General features: G+C 41.6%; 1 protein-coding gene across 1 annotated transcript; it reads right to left on the reverse strand.

The window, feature by feature from the left end:
- Window positions 1-6850: 6850 nt before the first annotated feature.
- Window positions 6851-16369, reverse strand: MTFR2 (mitochondrial fission regulator 2). The gene is made up of 8 exons (XM_074169149.1): window positions 16307-16369; window positions 14898-15029; window positions 14403-14507; window positions 14037-14161; window positions 11653-11867; window positions 10201-10501; window positions 8587-8773; window positions 6851-6949 (listed from the first exon to the last, which is right to left on the reverse strand). The coding sequence occupies exons 1-8, from the start codon at window positions 16367-16369 to the stop codon at window positions 6851-6853; spliced, it is 1227 nt and encodes a 408-aa protein (XP_074025250.1).
- Window positions 16370-19334: the final 2965 nt, after the last annotated feature.

A 19334-nucleotide genomic window follows, 5' to 3' on the forward strand; every position in this document is an offset into this window, starting at 1 on the left:
TGGTCACTTTGACTTTTGTTCAGTAAGTAGCAGCATATTTTCACTTGTATAATCTAAAAGTTTGGGTGTTTGTTTTTGTTTTCCACACAAATCCCTGCAATTCCATGGCAATGCTCATTATGTGTGTACTGCACCACAAACAGACATTTTTTCCAATAGGCGTTTTACGTGGGATATGAGGGGATATTTCTTCAGGAAAAACTTACTGCCAGGTAAAGCTCTTCTCCAGCTCTCCACATAAAATCTTCTCTCTGTTCTCCTAGATGTTAAATGGCTAGGAAAATTAAGTAGCAGGTTTATTTTGCTAATAAAAGAATAAATTAGCCTAGTGTTGGCTTTTTACTAAGCCAAATACACGTAAATATATATAACACCAGTAACTCAGAAGCACGTACCTCTACAGTCTAGTAAGTACCACTAAAAAGCTAAACATATAAAGGGATTAAAATTCTGCTGTTAGACAAAGCAAAATTACTTTTAAATTTAACATTTGCGGCATACCTCTGATATAACACTGCTCTCTGGTGGTTAAACACACGCAGTTCATCTGCAGAACGGATTAGCCTTTTACATCAATTATTTTCGAAGTTTTCAGATATATTTTATTCTAAGACATTTTTTGCTGATGAGGGGTTTGAGGCAACCAAGGGGTGCCAACCCCACCCCCGCACACTGTGCTGCCACCTCTCTTGTTTCCTAAAGAGGGAATTTAGGCTCCTGCTTTTGGTTCTCTGGCCCATTGAAATTAAATGCTTAAATTAGGCTTAAAAGGTATGAATACTTCCATCTCGATAACAATCAAAACGAGAGTCTAAACACTCCCGCTCACATACATAAATAATCTGCTTTTAAAGTCTGCTTCAGCTCTCCAGGCAAAGATCCTGAATAAAAAAATGTAAGCAGGAATTAAAATGTAAAGAGGACTAGAAACAGAGCTGGAACAAAAGCACCACATCGTTTTTCTTTCAACGTGCATAAAAAATAATCGAATTCCCATTGCAGAAGGAGAGATCCTGCTGAAAGGATTATTGGGGAAAATAATGAATCTCAAAAGAAGGGCCTTTTGATTATTATAATTGCTTATTAGAACTAATGCTCTAAACAAAATACCATGGAAACTAATGTCTAGCACAATCAAAAATCTCTCTGCTAATTAGCTAAATAATAGCTAGATAAAACAGAGTAAAGTTATGATATTGCAAATGAAACTACTATTCTAATCTCCAAGTAAAAACCGTGACATTGAATGTAAAGAAAAAGACCTCTCCAGCAACACAGAATGCTTTAGAATCTTAATTTTTTGCTAGGATGGCAAGTTCAAACATCTCCTGTAGGTGCTTCCATATATGAGGGAAGGACGAGGGGGAATGGTTTTAAATTGAAAGAAGGGAGATTTAGATTAGATATCGGGAAGAAATTCTCTCCTGTGAGGGTAGTGAGACACTGGAACAGGTTGCCCAGAGAAGCTGTGGCTGCCCCATCCCTGGAGGGGTTCAAGGCCAGGCTGGATGGGGCTTTGAGCAACCTGGTCTGGTGGGAGGTGTCCCTGCCCATGGCAGGGGGTTGGAACTGGATGGATGATCTTTAAGGTCCCTTCCAACTCTAACCAGTATTTTGAAAGATAATGAAAAAATTTCCCTCTTTATACACTGGTGATTTTTAACAGCTATCCTATTCCTTCTAGCTAAGCTCCACGCTTCCCGTCCAAATCTTCGAAATGAAATTGGACAATTTAAAGTACACTGAGCATCTCTGATGGAAGCTCCCATATCCCACTGTGGAATTTACTTCCTTCCTTCCAGTTTCTCGGAGACAAAACTACGTTTGTTAATCACGACTTGCAGACAAACCGGAGGGTTCAATTGTGCTTTCTTGTAATAGCTCCTCTCTCCTTCTTTTTAACCTTTTTCTTTTATCCCCTGAGGATTAATATTCTCTCTTAAAAATCCTTACACCTTGAAAAGAGGAAAAATCTTGAAGGAGATAGTGACCAAGAGAGTCTGACTCTGCCAACAGAGGAAGAAATATTGGGACAAGAGAGGCTGGTGAAACAACTGAATGGAACAGAACCGCAATATATAAATTATACAAAATGTACGATGCCACATACAAGCAGTAAGGCAAGAAAGGGAAAAAAGTGAGTACATTTATTGAAGAAACACTACAATAGCTTCACTATGAAGTTATGTAATTTAATATAAGTACTGCAAAGATATAGCCAAATAAAAAGCATATATGCACCTTGTGTAGATTTTATCCTCCAACAAAGATTTTCAAAACAGTTTTGCAAGGAAAAATTAACAAAAGTATAAGCTGTGAAATGAAACTGAGGAAGTTTCACGTCCTTTCAAAAACACCTCCAGAGACAGAAATCAGTTCAGTATTTTAAAGCCTCAAAGAAAAATCACAAAAGCAAGGATTTTAGCAGGAGTTAATGTCCTGATAGTTATTAACTGCCTTGTAAATCTTTTAGCTACCATTTAGACTCCACAAAGTCAATTATGAAATTTTTTTTACAGGTACTCCAAAAGAATTCGGTAATTGATACCTAGACTTACACTTCAAGGAAGTTTCAAGAAAAATTTTCTGTATCTGGGAATAATTCTTCCCTTTGACTTTGTTTGGAAAAGAACAGCCTGTGAGCTGACACATGAGCAGTTTATGAGACGGCAGGCACTAGCACTGAAAAATAAAGGACATAAAGCAAGATAAAATAAATACATATAGGTAAAAATCTTCTTGATTTTACAGTTTTGATTATGTCAGTTGTCACAGAATCACAGAATGACGGAATCACATGGGGTTGGACGGGACCTCTGGAGATCATCTAGTCCAGCCCCCCTGCCAAAGCAGGTCCACCCAGAAAAGGTTGCACAGGAACTTGTCCAGGTGGGTTTGGAATGTCTCCAGAGACAGAGACTCCACCACCTCCCTGGGCAGCCTGTTCCAGGGCTCTGCCACCCTCACAAGAAAGAAGTTCCTCCTCATGTTAGGTGGAACTTCTTACATTCAAGTTTGTGCCTGTTCCCTCTTGTCCTGTCACTGGGCACCACTGAAAAAAGACTGGCCCCATCCTCCTGACACCCACCCTTTAAGTATTTATAGGTGTTGATCAGATCCCCCCTCATCCTTCTCTTCTCCAGACTAAAAAGACCCAAGTCCCTCAGCCTTCCCTCGTCAGAGAGATGCTCCAGGCCCCTCATCATCTTTGTAGCCCTCTGCTGTACCCTCTCCAGCAGTTCTCTGTCCTTCCTGGACTGGGGAGCCCAGAACTGGACACAGGACTCCAGATGGGGCCTCACCAGGGCAGAGCAGAGGGGGAGGCTGACCTCCCTAGACCTGCTGGTCACACTCTTCCTGATGCACCCCAGGATGCCATTGGCCTTCTGGCCACAAGGGCACATTGCTGGCTCATGGTCATCCTATTATCCACTAGGACTCCCAGGTCTTTCTCCTCAGAGGTGCTCTCCAGCAAGTCAGCTCCCAACCTGTACTGGTGCGTGGGGTGTACTGGTGTCCCTCCCAAGAGGTAAGTATCCGGCCAGCTCTTATGTTTTACAGGAGTTTGTCAGCAAACAGTAACAGACCAACAGTTCAGGTAATTGCATTTATTAGTCTCCTTGTAATGGGAATCTCACTGATCGAGATCTCAAATCTCTTAGGACCTCCTATGGAAAAAAAAAGAAAAAAAAGAGTGCTTTTAAACAACCAGATTATACTTTCCCTTATAGCCTTACTTACTCAAAATATTTGAGATGTTTATTCTTGTTTTCAATTTTATCAATTAAAAAAAACACCACACATGCCACTTTCATTCCAGAGACCACCCCAGCAACTCCTGAGGAAGAAATCCTACCCAAAACTTCATCAGGAATGGTAGGAGAGTAAGTTTCCCAGACTTCTTCAGTGACAAGAAGGCACATCGTTTTACCAGACTGTTCCAGCAGGCCACTGGAGCCCTAATTTTCCCCAAGTCTCTTCATCCTCCCCCATATCACTAACACATCTCTGCACGTTGTATTGCCGCTGAGAAATTCAGTCAGGGACCTCATGTAAACAAGGTTAGTTGTAGGTCAACAGGGCACGGACAACATCAGAGAACCTCAAGTTGCTTCCAAGCTGTTGATACAGATGTTTTAGTCAAAAGAAAATAGTATGACAAAGCTAAGTTTCCTTTGGTTCCGAAAAGGAGAAAAAATCTCCTCTGCCATGGGTACTAACCTTTGCATTGGTGCACGTCCCTGTTGAAGTTTTACAGCTTCTTAATCACAGAATGATATGGGGTTGGAAGGGACCTCTGGAGATCATCTAGTCCAACCCCCTGCCAGAGCAGGTCCACCCAGAGCAGGTTGCACAGGAACGTGTCCAGGTGGGTTTGGAATGTCTCCAGAGAAGGAGACTCCACCACCTCTCTGGGCAGCCTGTTCCAGGGCTCTACCACCCTCACAGGAAAGAAGTTCCTCCTCATGTTTAGGTGGAACTTCTTACATTGAAGTTTGTGCCTGTGACCTCTTGTCCTGTCCCTGGGCACCACTAAAAAAAGACTGACCCCATCCTCCTGACACCCACCCTTTAAGTATTTAATAGCATTGATCAGATCCCCCCTCAGTCTTCTCTTCTCCAGACTAAAAAGACCCAAGTCCCTCAGCCTTTCCTCATAAGGGAGATGCTCCAGGCCCCTCATCATCTTTGTAGCCCTCTGCTGTACCCTCTCCAGCAGTTGCCGAATTCCTGCAAATTGACTAGTTCTGGCTCCCCCGGTATTGACGGACTGGTAACATGTTAGGTATGTATATACCCAGAGCAGTATGGGTTTGTGGTAGGGGAACAAATTTCAGGTAATAATGGAAAAGCTCTGTTAGGAGATTTATAGGTTTTGATCAGATGGCCCCTCAGCCTTCTCTTCTCCAGACTAGAAAGACCCAAGTCCCTCAGCCTTTCCTCATAAGAGAGATATTCTAGGCCCCTCATCATCTTTGTAACCCCAAGATGTACTTAAACTTGACAAATGCTATGAAATCCATACAAAATAGCCAACGTGGCCCTCTATTTAAGACGTTCCTGTGCAATCTGCTTGGGGTGACCCTGTTCTGGCAGGGGGTTGGACTACATGATCTCCAGCAGTCCCTTCCAACCCCACACCATTCTGTGATTCTATGATTCCGTAAAGCCACACACGTGCATTTTTAAAAATGGAAAGAAAGGGAAGGTCAAACCCTCAGGGACAGAGAGAAATAGCAGAATGTGATAAAGTTCAGTAACTACTAAATTACTAGAAAAAACACATCTAGAAGACATGATTTTAGAAGCATAAAGTAGCAAGTCACTTAAGCTCCAGTTTTAGACAAAAGAAAACTTTTAAAATTAAAACAGAAGGACGGGATTTGCACAGTAATTTCTTACAACTGTGCAAATAAGACTCAGGAGTATGAGGGAATCCAGCTGCCAGTGTACTCTGTGTGAGCAGGAAGGGGAAGAGAAGACACAGGAAAGACAAGGGACACAGTCCACGGTCTAATTGATAGGATTTTGGTTTTATACATCAGGATCATTAAACAAAAAAATTAAGCGAAGGCAGCTACTGTAAGCGGTGGCTCATAATTGAGAGCCAGAGAGGGACTCTTTGTCAGGAAGTGTAGTGAAAGGACAAGGGGTAATGGTTTTAAATTGGAAGAGGGGAGATTTAGATTAGATCTTGGGAAGAAATTCTTTCCTGTGAGGGTGGTGAGACACTGGAACAGGTTGCCCAGAGAAGCTGTGGCTGCCCCATCCCTGGAGGGGTTCAAGGCCAGGCTGGATGGGGCTTTGAGCAACCTGGTCTGGTGGGAGGTGTCCCTGCCCAGGGCAGGGGGTTGGAACTGGATGATCCTTAAGGTCCCTTCCAACTCTAACCATTCTATGATTCTATAATAAACTGGACATAAATAAGGGACTCCAAGTATTCTGAAGCTCTGTTTTAAGTCATTTTAGATAATACAATTTATTTAAGAAGTCGTCTAATATGGTCAGCTCTAAAGATACACAAAAGCCAGTCTGCAGCACAAAAATGCCACTTCCACACACATCTATGATAGAAAGAAAAATTTATTTTATAAACTCTCGTGAACAAAACTTCATACGGAGACACTAAGGAGGGAGTTAATGTTATTTACACATGGAATTTAGACTATGTGCTCACAGATCTCTCTAGGAGGTCTTTTTTATCTCAGAACACAACTCCCCTATACTGTAGGCATTTAACAGACGACCTGCAGTTTACTTACAGCGTGACAAATTTTCAAACATAAAAGTTTATCTACCGACCCAAAATAAGTTAGAATACTGTTTGCACATGGAATATGGAGCTGTATTCAGCAAACTGCAAAGAAAATTGAGACATTTATACTATTCTAATGAAACAGTATTAGCTGCCACTAATTACATACAGTCAGTTATATATAACTCACTAACAAGACATTTACACTTCCTCACTATTTACACCGAAGTGCAAACAGACTGCACACCTCAGCTCCCACCCCAATAATTATTTTCCTTCCACACATATTTATTTCCTGCATTTCCCAGGTTTCACACACATTTCTCCATAGCAATAAATTTATTTTTTTTTTGGGGGGGTGGTGTTTGTTTTTTTTGGGGAGTTTTTTTTTTTTTTTTTGGTTGTGTGCATCACATTCATAAGTTTGGCTGCTGGGAAGCTAAGAAGGAAGAGGCAATTTTACCAACTCTACAATCCAAACTCCAACAGCACAGGAGAGACATGTTCTAGAAAACATTACAGCACCTGACAGCAGTTTGTAAGTGGACCCGCCACTTATACACCCTATGAAGTTTCCTCAGAAGCCTCCATCAGTTAAATATGAGCTTTCACTTTCCACGTCGATACTGGTTTAACTTCATCAGTTGTTATGAGGCTAGATTTCGCATTTGGCTTCAGATTGCAACGTCCAACCTGGGGAACAAGGATGGAATTAAACAAAATTATACCCAAGACAAGCGAATGAGATGCTGTTTACAATAATGAGAGTCGGGAAGAGTTGTTGTGCTTCTCTTAACATGCTGGCCTTAAGCAGTGTCTCTCTTTCAGGACTTTTATTCAGCTGTTAGATCCTGGAACAAAAGCTATTCCATAACCAAGTTGTTCCAGGATATAACTTTGATTTTTGTATCTGGAATCAGGCATCTCAGCTATGCAATGCAATGGTCCACAGCATCCAAAATACAGGCTGTTTTAAACAAGTTTCTAATTTTCACTTTGGGGGAAAAAGAAAAGTCCACAGGCAAATTTATTAAGACTGCACCAGAGCTGTTGACTCACTACAGTCTGTAAAATATATGTTACATTTCACTTGCAAAATACTTGTGGCAGCTGAAATTAAAAAAAAAAACAAAACAAAAAACCACAAAACCCTCAACATTATAGCTAGAAATTGAAACACACCTAATTTTCCTTAAATTTTCACCGAGGCAAGTAGCTACACGCATAAGTGGCAGCTTTCAAAGAATGTCTGGATTTCCATGATACATTTTGCATCATGGGGAAGGACTCCTTATCAGGGAATGTAGTGATAGGACAAGGGGTAATGGTTTTAAATTGAAAGAGGGGAGATTTAGATTAGATATTAGGAAGAAATTCTTTCCTGTGAGGGTGGTGAGACACTGGAACAGGTTGCCCAGAGAAGCTGTGGCTGCCCCATCCCTGGAGGGGTTCAAGGCCAGGCTGGATGCGGCTTTGAGCAACCTGGTCTGGTGGGAGGTGTCCCTGCCCATGGCAGGGGGGTGGAACTGGATGACCTTCAAGGACCCTTCCAACTCTAACCATTCTATGATTATTTTTCTCCATCAGGCTAACAAATGCCACAGTCCAAATCTTTATCTCTCAAGACATAAAGCTAGAATTGCTAAACAGAGACACACAGTTTAAATAACTGCCACCTATTTCTATCCATCTCATCCCAGCAGCTCTGAGGTTTGTGGAAGTCTCTAACAGATAACCATCACAATCACCTTAGTCCGATGCTCTGTCTACCAGACTGTTCTTGTTCATGGCAAAAATCTGTATTTTTCATGGGCTTTGCAACAGCATTTGGAATCACATCTCATTCTGGTTAAAGATGCAAACTGTGTGGAAATGACGTTACCTCAAAGAAAAATATTACAGCCGATGCTTTCATTCTAATTTCTGAACACATAGCATGCGTTAGTCAGACCTCTCTGTACCATCCCAGCATCTTTATTGGTAAAATTAATTAGTATTACTAATTTGACACAGTTTCCGTGCATGGATATCTGCCATTTACTATCAAGCAAATGTCCATAGTTCAAAGTCAACTATGTGCTGAATTTTTAAGATGAGTCTAAGTTTTTCCTCTTGGTGCATCTACTAGTGTATTTACCAGTCTAAATCCACCCAAAATAATTAATCTTTGATATTCTCTGCCTTGATTAATACTTGAAAAAGGCAACTACCCAGGCTGATGCCTTAAAAACACTGCAGAAAAGCTGTAGACTCGTAAAAACCCTGCAACTATCCATGAAAACAGCAGTCGCTTCAAGAATATAAAAACATATTCTTATATAAAAACATACCAGTGAGATCTCTGGACTGGAAAACGGGGAGCTATCAAACGATAGATTTTCTTTGTCCAGGGAATCATCTTCATCATTGTTTTTATGTGCAAATTTTTGCTTTAGTGCTTGAGTTAGTAGAGCAACTGGATCCCAATCTGAACTTTGCCTCTTTTTGGGTCTAGAAAGAGGAGTACCTCCAGGTGACCTACAAAAAATAAGAACAGTATTGACTCCTACCCTTAATCCTTTGCTGAGTGACCCAAAATCCAAAGACACAACTTCTGTATACACCCTATCCTATTAACCCTTGAATACACAAATAATGTTGCTAATGTTATTTTACAGCAAATCACCAAATAGAACTAATACAAACACACCCAACAACTTGTCAGCCAGATTCTTGGCCTGAAAATACAACTTGATGCTGTTCCATAAAGAAAAACAGCAGCAAATCAAAACAAAGTATTAAAGTAATGCAAATAATGAGGGGGGAAAAAAAGCCAAACCATGCAGTTTTCACAGGAGGTCTCATTTGTAAGTTATATTAACATATGTTAGTGGGAATCTCCCACTGACATATTTCATAACCATAGATTTAAACTTCATCCATTTTAATTTTGGAACAGTATGCCTTTCTGTGGTCTCACAAGAAAGAACAAAATTCCTCAGAGCAATTATATTTAAAGAAAACCACCATTTTAAATCAAATATGCAGCCAGGTGACCATAAAACCCCATTTATAAACCACACAAACTCAAGTTTTGTTACCAAAAAAAAATTATCATCAGATCTGGCACAAAGGCTTCAAAGACAGTTTTAGAGCTGCACATAGATAATTTGCCCAAGACTTGTGCTAGTCATTTTCAGGGATAAAGCTCAGAGTTAAGACAATGCTGAAATAAGAATGCAGTAAGTTTTGGTAGATGACGTTCTCCTACATAAAAAAGCTCCAAATATTTCATATATAGACTCAGTTGTTCTTATATACTTTTTCAACTCAAGAAGTTCAGAAAAGACATCTGACAACCTCTATTATACCTTGCATAGCAGAGCAACACTGACCCAAAGAGCTATTGCAGTCTTCAGTAATACATTTTTGTAACACCTCAGCTGTGCTTACCATTGAAACAGTAGCCCACAAAAAATATTTATAATCCAACTGCACTAAATACAAATTTACCAAATGCTTTCAATAAAAGATAGACCATGCATTTGCTTTAACTCTTCAAAGATAGAACCAGGATACTTTGGGTATGTTAACAGTAGTTTTCCAGTGTTTCCTCAAGGATTTGCCCTTTCACATTGAATTCAAAAAGTTTATTTGTTCAGATCAGTCTCCTGTGACTGTGTAGGCACCTTGTAAGCAATGGCCAGAGCAACACAGCCACCTCCCCACCTCAGCCTGAGATTTGCGTACTACAGCAAGAGACTAGTTTTAAATGCTGTGTTTTAAATACATCTAAAAGCTATGTCCCAAATATTTTACATTCCAAGCTGTGAACTTAGAAGTTGCCAACTTAAGTTTGTGAGCGGTAGCTGCTCATTAAATGACGTTTCACATTGGTGTTCTCTGGTGCTGCTTAAGCACTGTGATGCCTTGGATTACTCAGACACGAAGTCAATTCGACCTACCTCTCAATAGCTCGCAACTGAACTTTGTTTAGGTCTTTCAAAACATCCATCATACTAGGAATGTTCTTTGTCCTCTGGTGGTCAGCACTGTCAGCTGTAGCTGAACCACTGCTTCTCGCAGCACGACGCTGTTTTATAAGTTCAACTGCCGAATTAGTAGCATCAACACCAGATGGTGCACCAGAAGGAAGTGGAGGAGGAGAGGGAATTGCGAAGCGATTGTGAGACACAGACAATGGCGTAGAAGTCATGGCTGGCACTGGGTAAAATCCATCTGGAGTGCTGAGTGTTTTAAAGGCTTCTGGATGCACTTATAAAATAAAAATAGTGATTTTTTTATTAGTCAGTCTACCTTCACCATTAACAATATTAAGCAACATTTAGGATAACTCAGTTTTAAGTTAAGAAAGTCCTTTAAGAGGGCTGTATTACACATCTCACACATTATATCACACAAGAATTATATTTAAAACAAAAATTTTTTTATGTCAAAGCCACAGATTCAGGACACATGAAATAATGAATCTGATGCGTCTTGTGCTGCCCTGATTTTCTCCATCTGTGTCTTCAACCTAAGCAGTAGATAAATCAGCAAAGCAGCCTGCTACTACATAACAGTTCATTCTCAATGGTCTGAGCATTACAATGTCCCACGTGAAGCAAGAGATAACCACAAATCAGGTAAAATAGACTACAAAACTGAACACAATGGCAAAGAGACCAAAGAAGTGCCAACAGAACACCGAAACAAAGCACAGAGGTGAACCAACTGTTTAAGTTCACTTGGCACAACACACACAAATATGAACTCCCTCACACCAGTTCAAACACTTGAACAATCACAGTGCAAATAAGACAATCAAGACCTCAAATTTGGTTTGGGTTCAGGGTTTTTTTTGGGGGGAACAGGAAAATAAAAAAAATAATAATATCACAAGATAGTTGGTCTCCAATGGCACTTCAATCTTTGATACTTTAGTGGCTGTTAGCCACACCATTTCTTTTTGTTAAAGCCCAAAGCTGACTTCCTTAGAATACTTTTTTAATCCATTATTTTGATAACTTGTCAGAAACAGTACAAAACCCAAAAGGGATAATTAACAGTCTGTAACTTTTTTAAGCAGGAGTCGGTAGCCTATGGATAGTGTTGTTACTAGGCTTCTTCACAAACAGGGAAACGAGTACAAAGATCAGTTAGGATCAACTGCATCCAAAATTGGCAAACAGGCCATAATAAAATAAAATAAAAAAAAAAAAAAAAAAGAAGTGGGGGAAGCAGTGCCAAATACTGAAAAGAGAAACAAAATACCATATTCTGTAAATTTTGTTGGTGTAGCTTCAGTTAAGAGAAATTAGAGATGTCCTCTAGCAACATCGGACCTGGCAAGCCGTGGAAAGGAACTCTAAAGCCAAAAAAGGAAAACTGGTTTCTTTCAAACCAGAAAGGCTTACGGGATGGAATGCTTCCCAGTGTTTGTGCTGAAACAATCGCAGCGATCTGAGTGCGAAGGAAAGTTAGCTCATCTTCAAGTGCAGAGATTTTCTGGAGCGCTGCTTGATCAACAAGACTGTCTTTTTGTGTACTGTTTTTAGGAACATTTTGTATCGAAATACATGGATGTAAGTCACGATAAGCTGTGCTTTTTTCTTTTCTCCATAACTCAGTCCTAGAAAGTAACAAAAGACAGAGTTTCAAAAGGCTCAGCCAGCAACAGAAATCTCAAAACTTGCTCACTGTCTGTTCGAGCAAGTTATCTTTATTCAGCAAGACAAAGTTTGCAACCTATTTAAGAAAACTTTACGCGTTTTAACTACTCATAACCTTGAAAATATTTTAAGCCTCCCTTTGCTCGAGTATGATGTAGATCCTTGAAGAGTCATTATAAAGTCAGATAATTTACTCAGGGATAGATTATTCATCATAAGGTCATAATACAGGATTGAACTGTTATGGTTCAATAGCTCTTAGACTGGTACCATAAAGGTATATCTCCCCCCTCCCTGCCTGAAATGGTAGATATGAAATGCGGGGAGATAATAATGATCTCTTTATTAGGCTTCACACGTTTTAGTAATTCATCAAACTCTGCGAGATGAAAATTGCAAGCAGCAATGAAGTTGTAATCTTTCAGAAAATATACTAGAGAATAATAATGAATTTTAATACGCACAGAATAAGAACCTCATCTTCTGCAAGCTACATATAAACACAGACTGCATTAGAAAGTTGTGCTACAAGTCTTAGGTTTTAATTTTACAAATTGTTTCAAGTCTGTGCCTCCAGAAATAACCTTAAAACACAGAATAAGTGTAAACTCAAACTATGAGAACTTCATTATGAAACAAAGAAAGTAGTTAGATTTACTTTATTTATTCAAGATTAACTAAGTTTTGAGTGAAACAAAACCAGACCTTTTCCCTTACATTAATCATCCATTTACTTCAAATCAGACCTGCCGCATTGCTTTCTGATTTGCCAAAAACCCTTGCTCCTCACACTGGCTCAGAAGGAAAAGATATCAATACATCACTCAGAGCCAGGAGAAGAGGAAGAGGAGGAGGAAGAAGAAAGAATGGAAGTTACAAAAGAATGAACTTTCACAGATCTGTGAATCAGACTGACTAAAGAACCGCACAAGCAAGACAAAACAGACCACAGTTCCTTTTAACAATATTCTTATTCTTCCAGTGTTTTACATCTGCTGCAAAAAAATCTTCCATAATTCACAGTCACAGAATCACATGGGGTTGGAAGGGACCTCTGGAGATCATCTAGTCCAACCCCCCTGCCAAACAGTAACATCTTTCAATTCAACAGTAACATCTCAGGAATCATAACGAAACACAACTTTATCAAAACTTCTCTAATTAAAAAAATGTGTCGTTTCATCAGTTTTCTGTAGTTTCATTAGCAGCAAGCAGCACTAAAAAAAAAAAAAAAAAAAAAAATCACAGAAAAACACATGCCCATATCCCATATGAAGAAGAATTACATCGTCCGATACAAATGTAGTACAAGACAATACAAGCATCCAAACTTTAACCTTGGTTCTGGCTGACTCATCCTCTGCTTTTGAATATATCCTTTAGAGGAACAGTGAGCCAACTTTCTATTTCTTCTCTAGCAGGAGGGGGGGAAAAAAAAAAAAAAAAAAGAGACTTGTACACCATTTGTGTCAGCAAATTCCTGAATAGTTTGTCATTTCACAGTACTTCCAATATTCTATAATTGTAAAAATATTTTCCTTTAGCACTCTGTAAAAGCTAGAAATAGTTATAGAACTATTTTCAATGTACATTTTTAAAATAAAGAAATTATGTATTTCTTTCCATCAAAGCAACCGTCAAGGTTTACACACATGGCACTGCGGTAATCAAACTCAAAAGGAGTCATTTACGTATTTTTTCCTTGTTTTTCCCTTTATAACATTTACCAAAATGCTTGTAAACTTAAATGATAAATATAAGAATAATCTTATTGTATGTTGCAATATGCAAGTTCCCCTTAAATTCCCTCTCTTGCAAATTATTTTGTGAGTGAAAACAAATTAAAATACCATCTGATATGCTATTAGGAAGAGAAAATAGAGGACTCAATTTCAGAAATCTTTCAGATAAGAATAGTACAGATAGTAAGAATTTTCACATAAGCAGGAATTGTCCCCCAAAAAAAAAAAAGTTTCCAGGGTTGGTTTAGCTGGAACTCTGAAAGGGTTAGGAAAAAATAATAAAAAAAAAAAAAGACCAAACAAACACAAAACCACACAGCACAAAGAAGGGAAGATGTAAGTTACTTTTATTACCTCTTTTTATGGGTATATTCTACTTTCACTTACCTAAGTCTAGTAAATGCTTGTCCCTCATCATTTGCCACCCACAGGACATCAGCAAGTGATGGTGCTACAGGAGCTGGAGCTGTGTTTTGTTCATCGTAACCTAACGGACTTGGGTCTTGAACGAGCTAAAAACAAGCAAGCAAAAAACATATAAAAGTATGAAAAGAAACCAGATACAGCACATTCTAAAAGCTCTGCCTCAGCAACAGGAGTTTTTGAGGAGCGCTGAAGCAATTTGAAAACAGTGAGCGTAAGGGATGCAACACAAGAGCTGCACAAGCTAAAAAGAACAGGAAAGCTATCACTAAATTAAGAAACTAGAAAAATTAAAGAGATGAAGCACATGTATAATAATAAATGGCTTACTTGAAAGTAAGGTCTTGGGTAGGGCTCTAAGGAAAGAATTGTCCCAAGTCTACGGACAACGCTTCGAGTAGATCCATATTCCTTTTTCTGGCAAGCAGATATGACCTAAGAATCAAAATAGCTTTTTATCTGAGAAGCAAAATCAAAACCCTCAGTTCTTACAATTAAAGTTACTAAATAATTTAATGTTATATGTAATTAAATATAACGTAGTTAGGCTAATCTAACTTTTCAATGCTCTTCTCAAGCTGAAAGTTCAAGAAGGTTTACACTGGTTTTAACAGACTGTTTTCAAAACACTGCCAAGATACAGCCTGTACCCAGTATATTTTAGAGTAGCACAACGGCCAACAAAGAATGTTACTAGTTACATGACATAGCTGCTACATTCCACGCTACTGACAAACAGAAAAAGTGCACATTTGAGTAACCGCATGCATCTATGTAAGTCTCAAGGGAAAAAATTAGTAAAGAAGTGAAATAAGTTTCATGTACCTTGATCTGATACTTCCTTATGACTGCACGTAACTGCTGGAAATGCCGACTTGATGAGACTGCTGAAGGAAGGCATGTTCTGATTATATGACAGATACTGTTGCCGAATATGCGAGTTTCCAAAAACATGGCCTATCAAAAAAAAAAAAAAAACAACACAAGAAGTCACCACGGTGAAACCAGAAAACAACCAGGATACCTCAAACTTATACTCCTAGAGATACTTTTGTAGTTTCATGTAAGTAAACCAAGAATTTCCTGAGAACTACAAGCTGCAGCAGTGCCTCGCTATTGACACCCATGGGCAGCTCACTGAAGAGCTGCCCATGAACTCACACTGTAACATCAGACCCTGGCACTGCTGTTAAACCTGTCCGGTCCATAAAATACCTTTCCCAGGTCTCTGAAAACACAGGACTTGAGAATCGTTGCATAGCCTGTCATTTAAAATAGCAAAATGTTAACAGCTCAAGTCACTGGGGTTTCCTCCCCTCCCCCCATTCTGTTCACATAAAAAAGAACTATGTGAATGGCTGTATCGCAACAGTGACCCCAGGAAAACCCACATGTGGGCAACGTTCAAATTATAAAACTATAGAATTGTCTAGGTTGGAAGGGACCTTTAAGATCATCTAGTCCAACCATCAACCTAACTCTGATTAAAAAACCATCACTAAACCATGTCACTAAGCACTATGTCAACCCGTCTTTTAAATACCTCCAGGGATGGTGCCTCAACCACTTCCCTGGGCAGCCCATTCCAAGGCTTAATAACCCTTTCACTGTAAACATTTTTCCTAATATCCAATCTGAACCTCCCCTGGTGCAACTTGAGGCCGTTTCCTCTTGTCCTGTCGCCTGTTGCTTGGGAGAAGAGCCCGACCCCCCCTGGCTACACCCTCCTTTCACGGCGTTGTAGAGAGCGAGAAGGTCTCCCCTCAGCCTCCTTTTCTCCAAGCTGAACACCCCCAGCTCCCTCAGCCGCTCCTCACAAGACTTGTGCTCCAGACCCCTCACCAGCTCCGTTGCCCTTCTCTGGACCTGCTCCAGCACCTCGATGTCTTTTTTGTGGTAAGGGGCCCAAAACTGGACACAGCACTCGAGGTGGGACCTCACCAGTGCCAGTACATGGGGACCATCACCTCCCGAGACATACTGGCCACAAGTGAGCGGTTAAGCGCTCAGTCAAGCGCTCCCATATCGACAAACCCAACTTCATGGGGCAGAGCCCGCCCTACCGCAAGCATGCGGCGGCTCCGCCGTGACGGCCCGTCCTCCCCGCAACCATGACGGCTGCGGAGAAGACCCCCCACCCTCGTCCCCCCGCCGGCACCGCCAGGTCCCCAGGTGCCGCCCGGCAGGAGATAGCCTTCCCCCCGCCTCCCCCCAGCCCCGCGCCGGGGTCTCACCTGGTCGGGCGGCCAGCCGAAGTACTCCAGCACCCGCCTGAGGAGATCCACCACCAGCGCCATGGCGGCCGCGCGGGCTGTCAGGGCGGAAAGGGACACGCTACCGAGCCACCGCCGACCTCCGCGGCACTCTCACCTCACCGGCAGCAACCGGCGCCCTCCTTCTTCCGCGGCAGCCGCCTGCGGGCGGAGGAGATCCCGCTCACCGCTTCTTATCCCCCGCCGCCGGCCGGACCCCCAAGCCCCCGCCTCAGGCCGCGGCCGGCGGGAGCACAACCCGCCCCGCTAGGCCGGCCGGGCTGGCAGCACCAATCAGGAGCAGGGGCGGGCCCAGATGGGAAATCAAGCCAATAGGAAGTAGCCGGTGCTTAGCGCTGAGCCAATAAGAGGGCGAGGGCGCGGCGCTCGCGGGGGGTGTCGGGAGGGGGGGGTAGGTTTGAACGCCGCCGCGCCGGTGCCAGGCAGCGCTCGGGGAAGCAGCGGCGGGCAGGACGGAGGGAAGGTGCCCGGGCTCCTGATCCCCCCCTTGCCCTGGAAGGTGGCGAGACACAGGTTGCCCAGAGAAGCTGTGGTTGCCCCATCCCTGGAGGGGTTCAAGGCCAGGCTGGATGGGGCTTTGAGCAACCTGGTCTGGTGGGAGGTGTCCCTGCTCATGGCAGGGGGTTGGAACTGGGTGATCTTTAAGGTCCCTTCCAACTCTTAACCATTGTGGGACGTGATTCACGATGGGTCCACGCGAAGGAGCTCAACTGAAAGATGTTCTAGGTCCTCCACGCAGTAAACTTGTAGCTAGCTCCTTCTAAGAATTAAAAAGTAAGGTGGCAGCAGTTTCAATGAACACACAGTATCCTCAAAACACCAACTACTTGGCAGCCTCCTGCCCAAACTGAGCTCACTTCAAAATAAAATAAAAAAAAAAAATCTGGCTTTGGGGATTGTACTTGCTCTTAAGAGAGGTTATTTGATTTTTATCTTGCTTGTCAAGATTCCTGCTGTTTTGCTTAAGAAACTCTGAAATCTTCAAGATGGACGACAGTGTAACAAACTAAGAAGTGCTTCTACTCAGAAGAATGGTGGAGTTCTTTTTCCCCCAGTTACACAGTATTATCTGCTCATAACTACAACTTCTTTCAAATACCTAATTGCGCTGTTCCCCGTAATGCTATATTCACCAAAGCTTTCAAGGAATTAAGATAAATTGGATTATTAGGCATTTTCTTTATTCACATTTACAGATGTGTCTCAGCAATGGCTCCTCAACAAAATCCTCCAACTAAAACACTTCCTTGCGATGTGACTGTTTGCCTTTTCTTCTGCTTACTGTTATCCCTAACCTATCCTGTGGATTTATTCTCCAAGGCCACACGGGAGGGAGGAACAGCATCAGTAACACAAGCTGCCATCACAGCGTAAAGCTGGTTTAGGGGCCTGGGAGGGTTTAAGATGAGGAAGAGGAGGGGAGGACTTTTTAATGGATGTTTTGAAAACCTGTACTACAATACGCCTTAACAAAACGTACTCCTCCCTCACTCCTCCAACAGCTTCCTACTAAGGCGGGGGGAAAACGTCGGCACCATCAGACAGGCACAACCGCACACAGCTCTACCCAAAGCCAGGAACAGGCAGAACCTCAAAGGCAACAGCAAAACTGAGGCAATTTAGTTTGAATGGGCACAAGCCGCTTTGGAACTGGAGGTGCCAGTCGGGAAATGCTTCAAGTCAGCGTGTGCAACTCCGACCAGTTACAGACGGGACCTGCGGGATCTCCGTAACAACAGGATTTTGCGAAAGGGCAGCTTTAAGAACAGAGAAGTGACAGAAGGGCTCGGTGGTGCAGCCTTTACCTCCGGAGGTAAATCAAAGCGCTTCCTTTAAAGCAAAAACTCAGGCAGGAATTTTTTAATCATACATAGCTGCCCGCTGTTAAGGTAACACCTACTGATCGTTTCTGGGAAGGAAGATGAGGGGAGATTTAATGCCAAAGCAAGAAACCCAATGAGCACAGAGTTACTGGTTATTTTTTCCTCCCCCTGGTGAAATGAACGCCTGATTTTCTCTGAACTGCAGGGGAACCTCAGATTTCACAACCAGAGATGAAGCAGATTCAGAAAGCGCTGCATTGCTGGAGAGCAACCAGTCAGAACGAATTACTGAACTCAGAATGCAGTTAAGCATTTTATACCGGTTGAACGCCTGGATTTTCTTCCTACGGATCCATCGATGATGGTGTTTTACCTTCTCACCTGAGAAACGCAAGACGCTCTCTCCACTTCCACTCACAGCAGGCACGCAAACACTTCAGCAGCACCGAACGATAACCTCAAAACATGTTTTTCCTTATCACGACAGTGAAAATTCATGTTGAAGGAGGAGTAAGTACTAAAGCATTCCCTTTGGATTTGAAAAAAAACAACCCAAACCACTGAACTCCCACTTAGTTTCTGTTTCTTATAGATCTCTGGTAGACTTCAACTTGCATCTTCCACTACATTACCTTAATTCAAGCAGGTTTTTTAAATAAATGAATTTATGGCTGTCCCTATGTCTTCTGTAGTCAAAAAAATGACATTTTTAACAAGCTACACTGAAATTAAGGATAATGAAGAAAGGATTTTTATGATCTAACCTACAGACAGGTCTGTGGCATCAAATGCCATTATCAAGGCAACCTCTAACGGATTTCCTTGGACGTTCAAGTGAAGCAGAAAACTTCCATCTGCCTCATCACACAGGAACTCCCTTGCCTTATGACACACAGACCACAATCCACCCTGTGTCACCCAGGTTGAGTTCAAGTACATCTTGGTTTTATCTCCTAGTTTCAGACTGATGTTAAATTTAACTTCATTAGGACAGACTTCGACACCACTGCCAAGTTTATTGTTTTGTTCCTTTTCCTGCTTCTTCTGATTTAATACACACAAAGTCTGTGTGAGCTTTGCTAAAAAGCTCAAGGAATAATCGGTTTTACATTTCAAACAGCTATTAGAAGACACACCGCACAGGCAAAAGTAGATCTTGCAACAAT

This window comes from Numenius arquata, chromosome 2, assembly GCF_964106895.1.
Source record: "Numenius arquata chromosome 2, bNumArq3.hap1.1, whole genome shotgun sequence".
NCBI classification, from domain to species: domain Eukaryota; kingdom Metazoa; phylum Chordata; class Aves; order Charadriiformes; family Scolopacidae; genus Numenius; species Numenius arquata.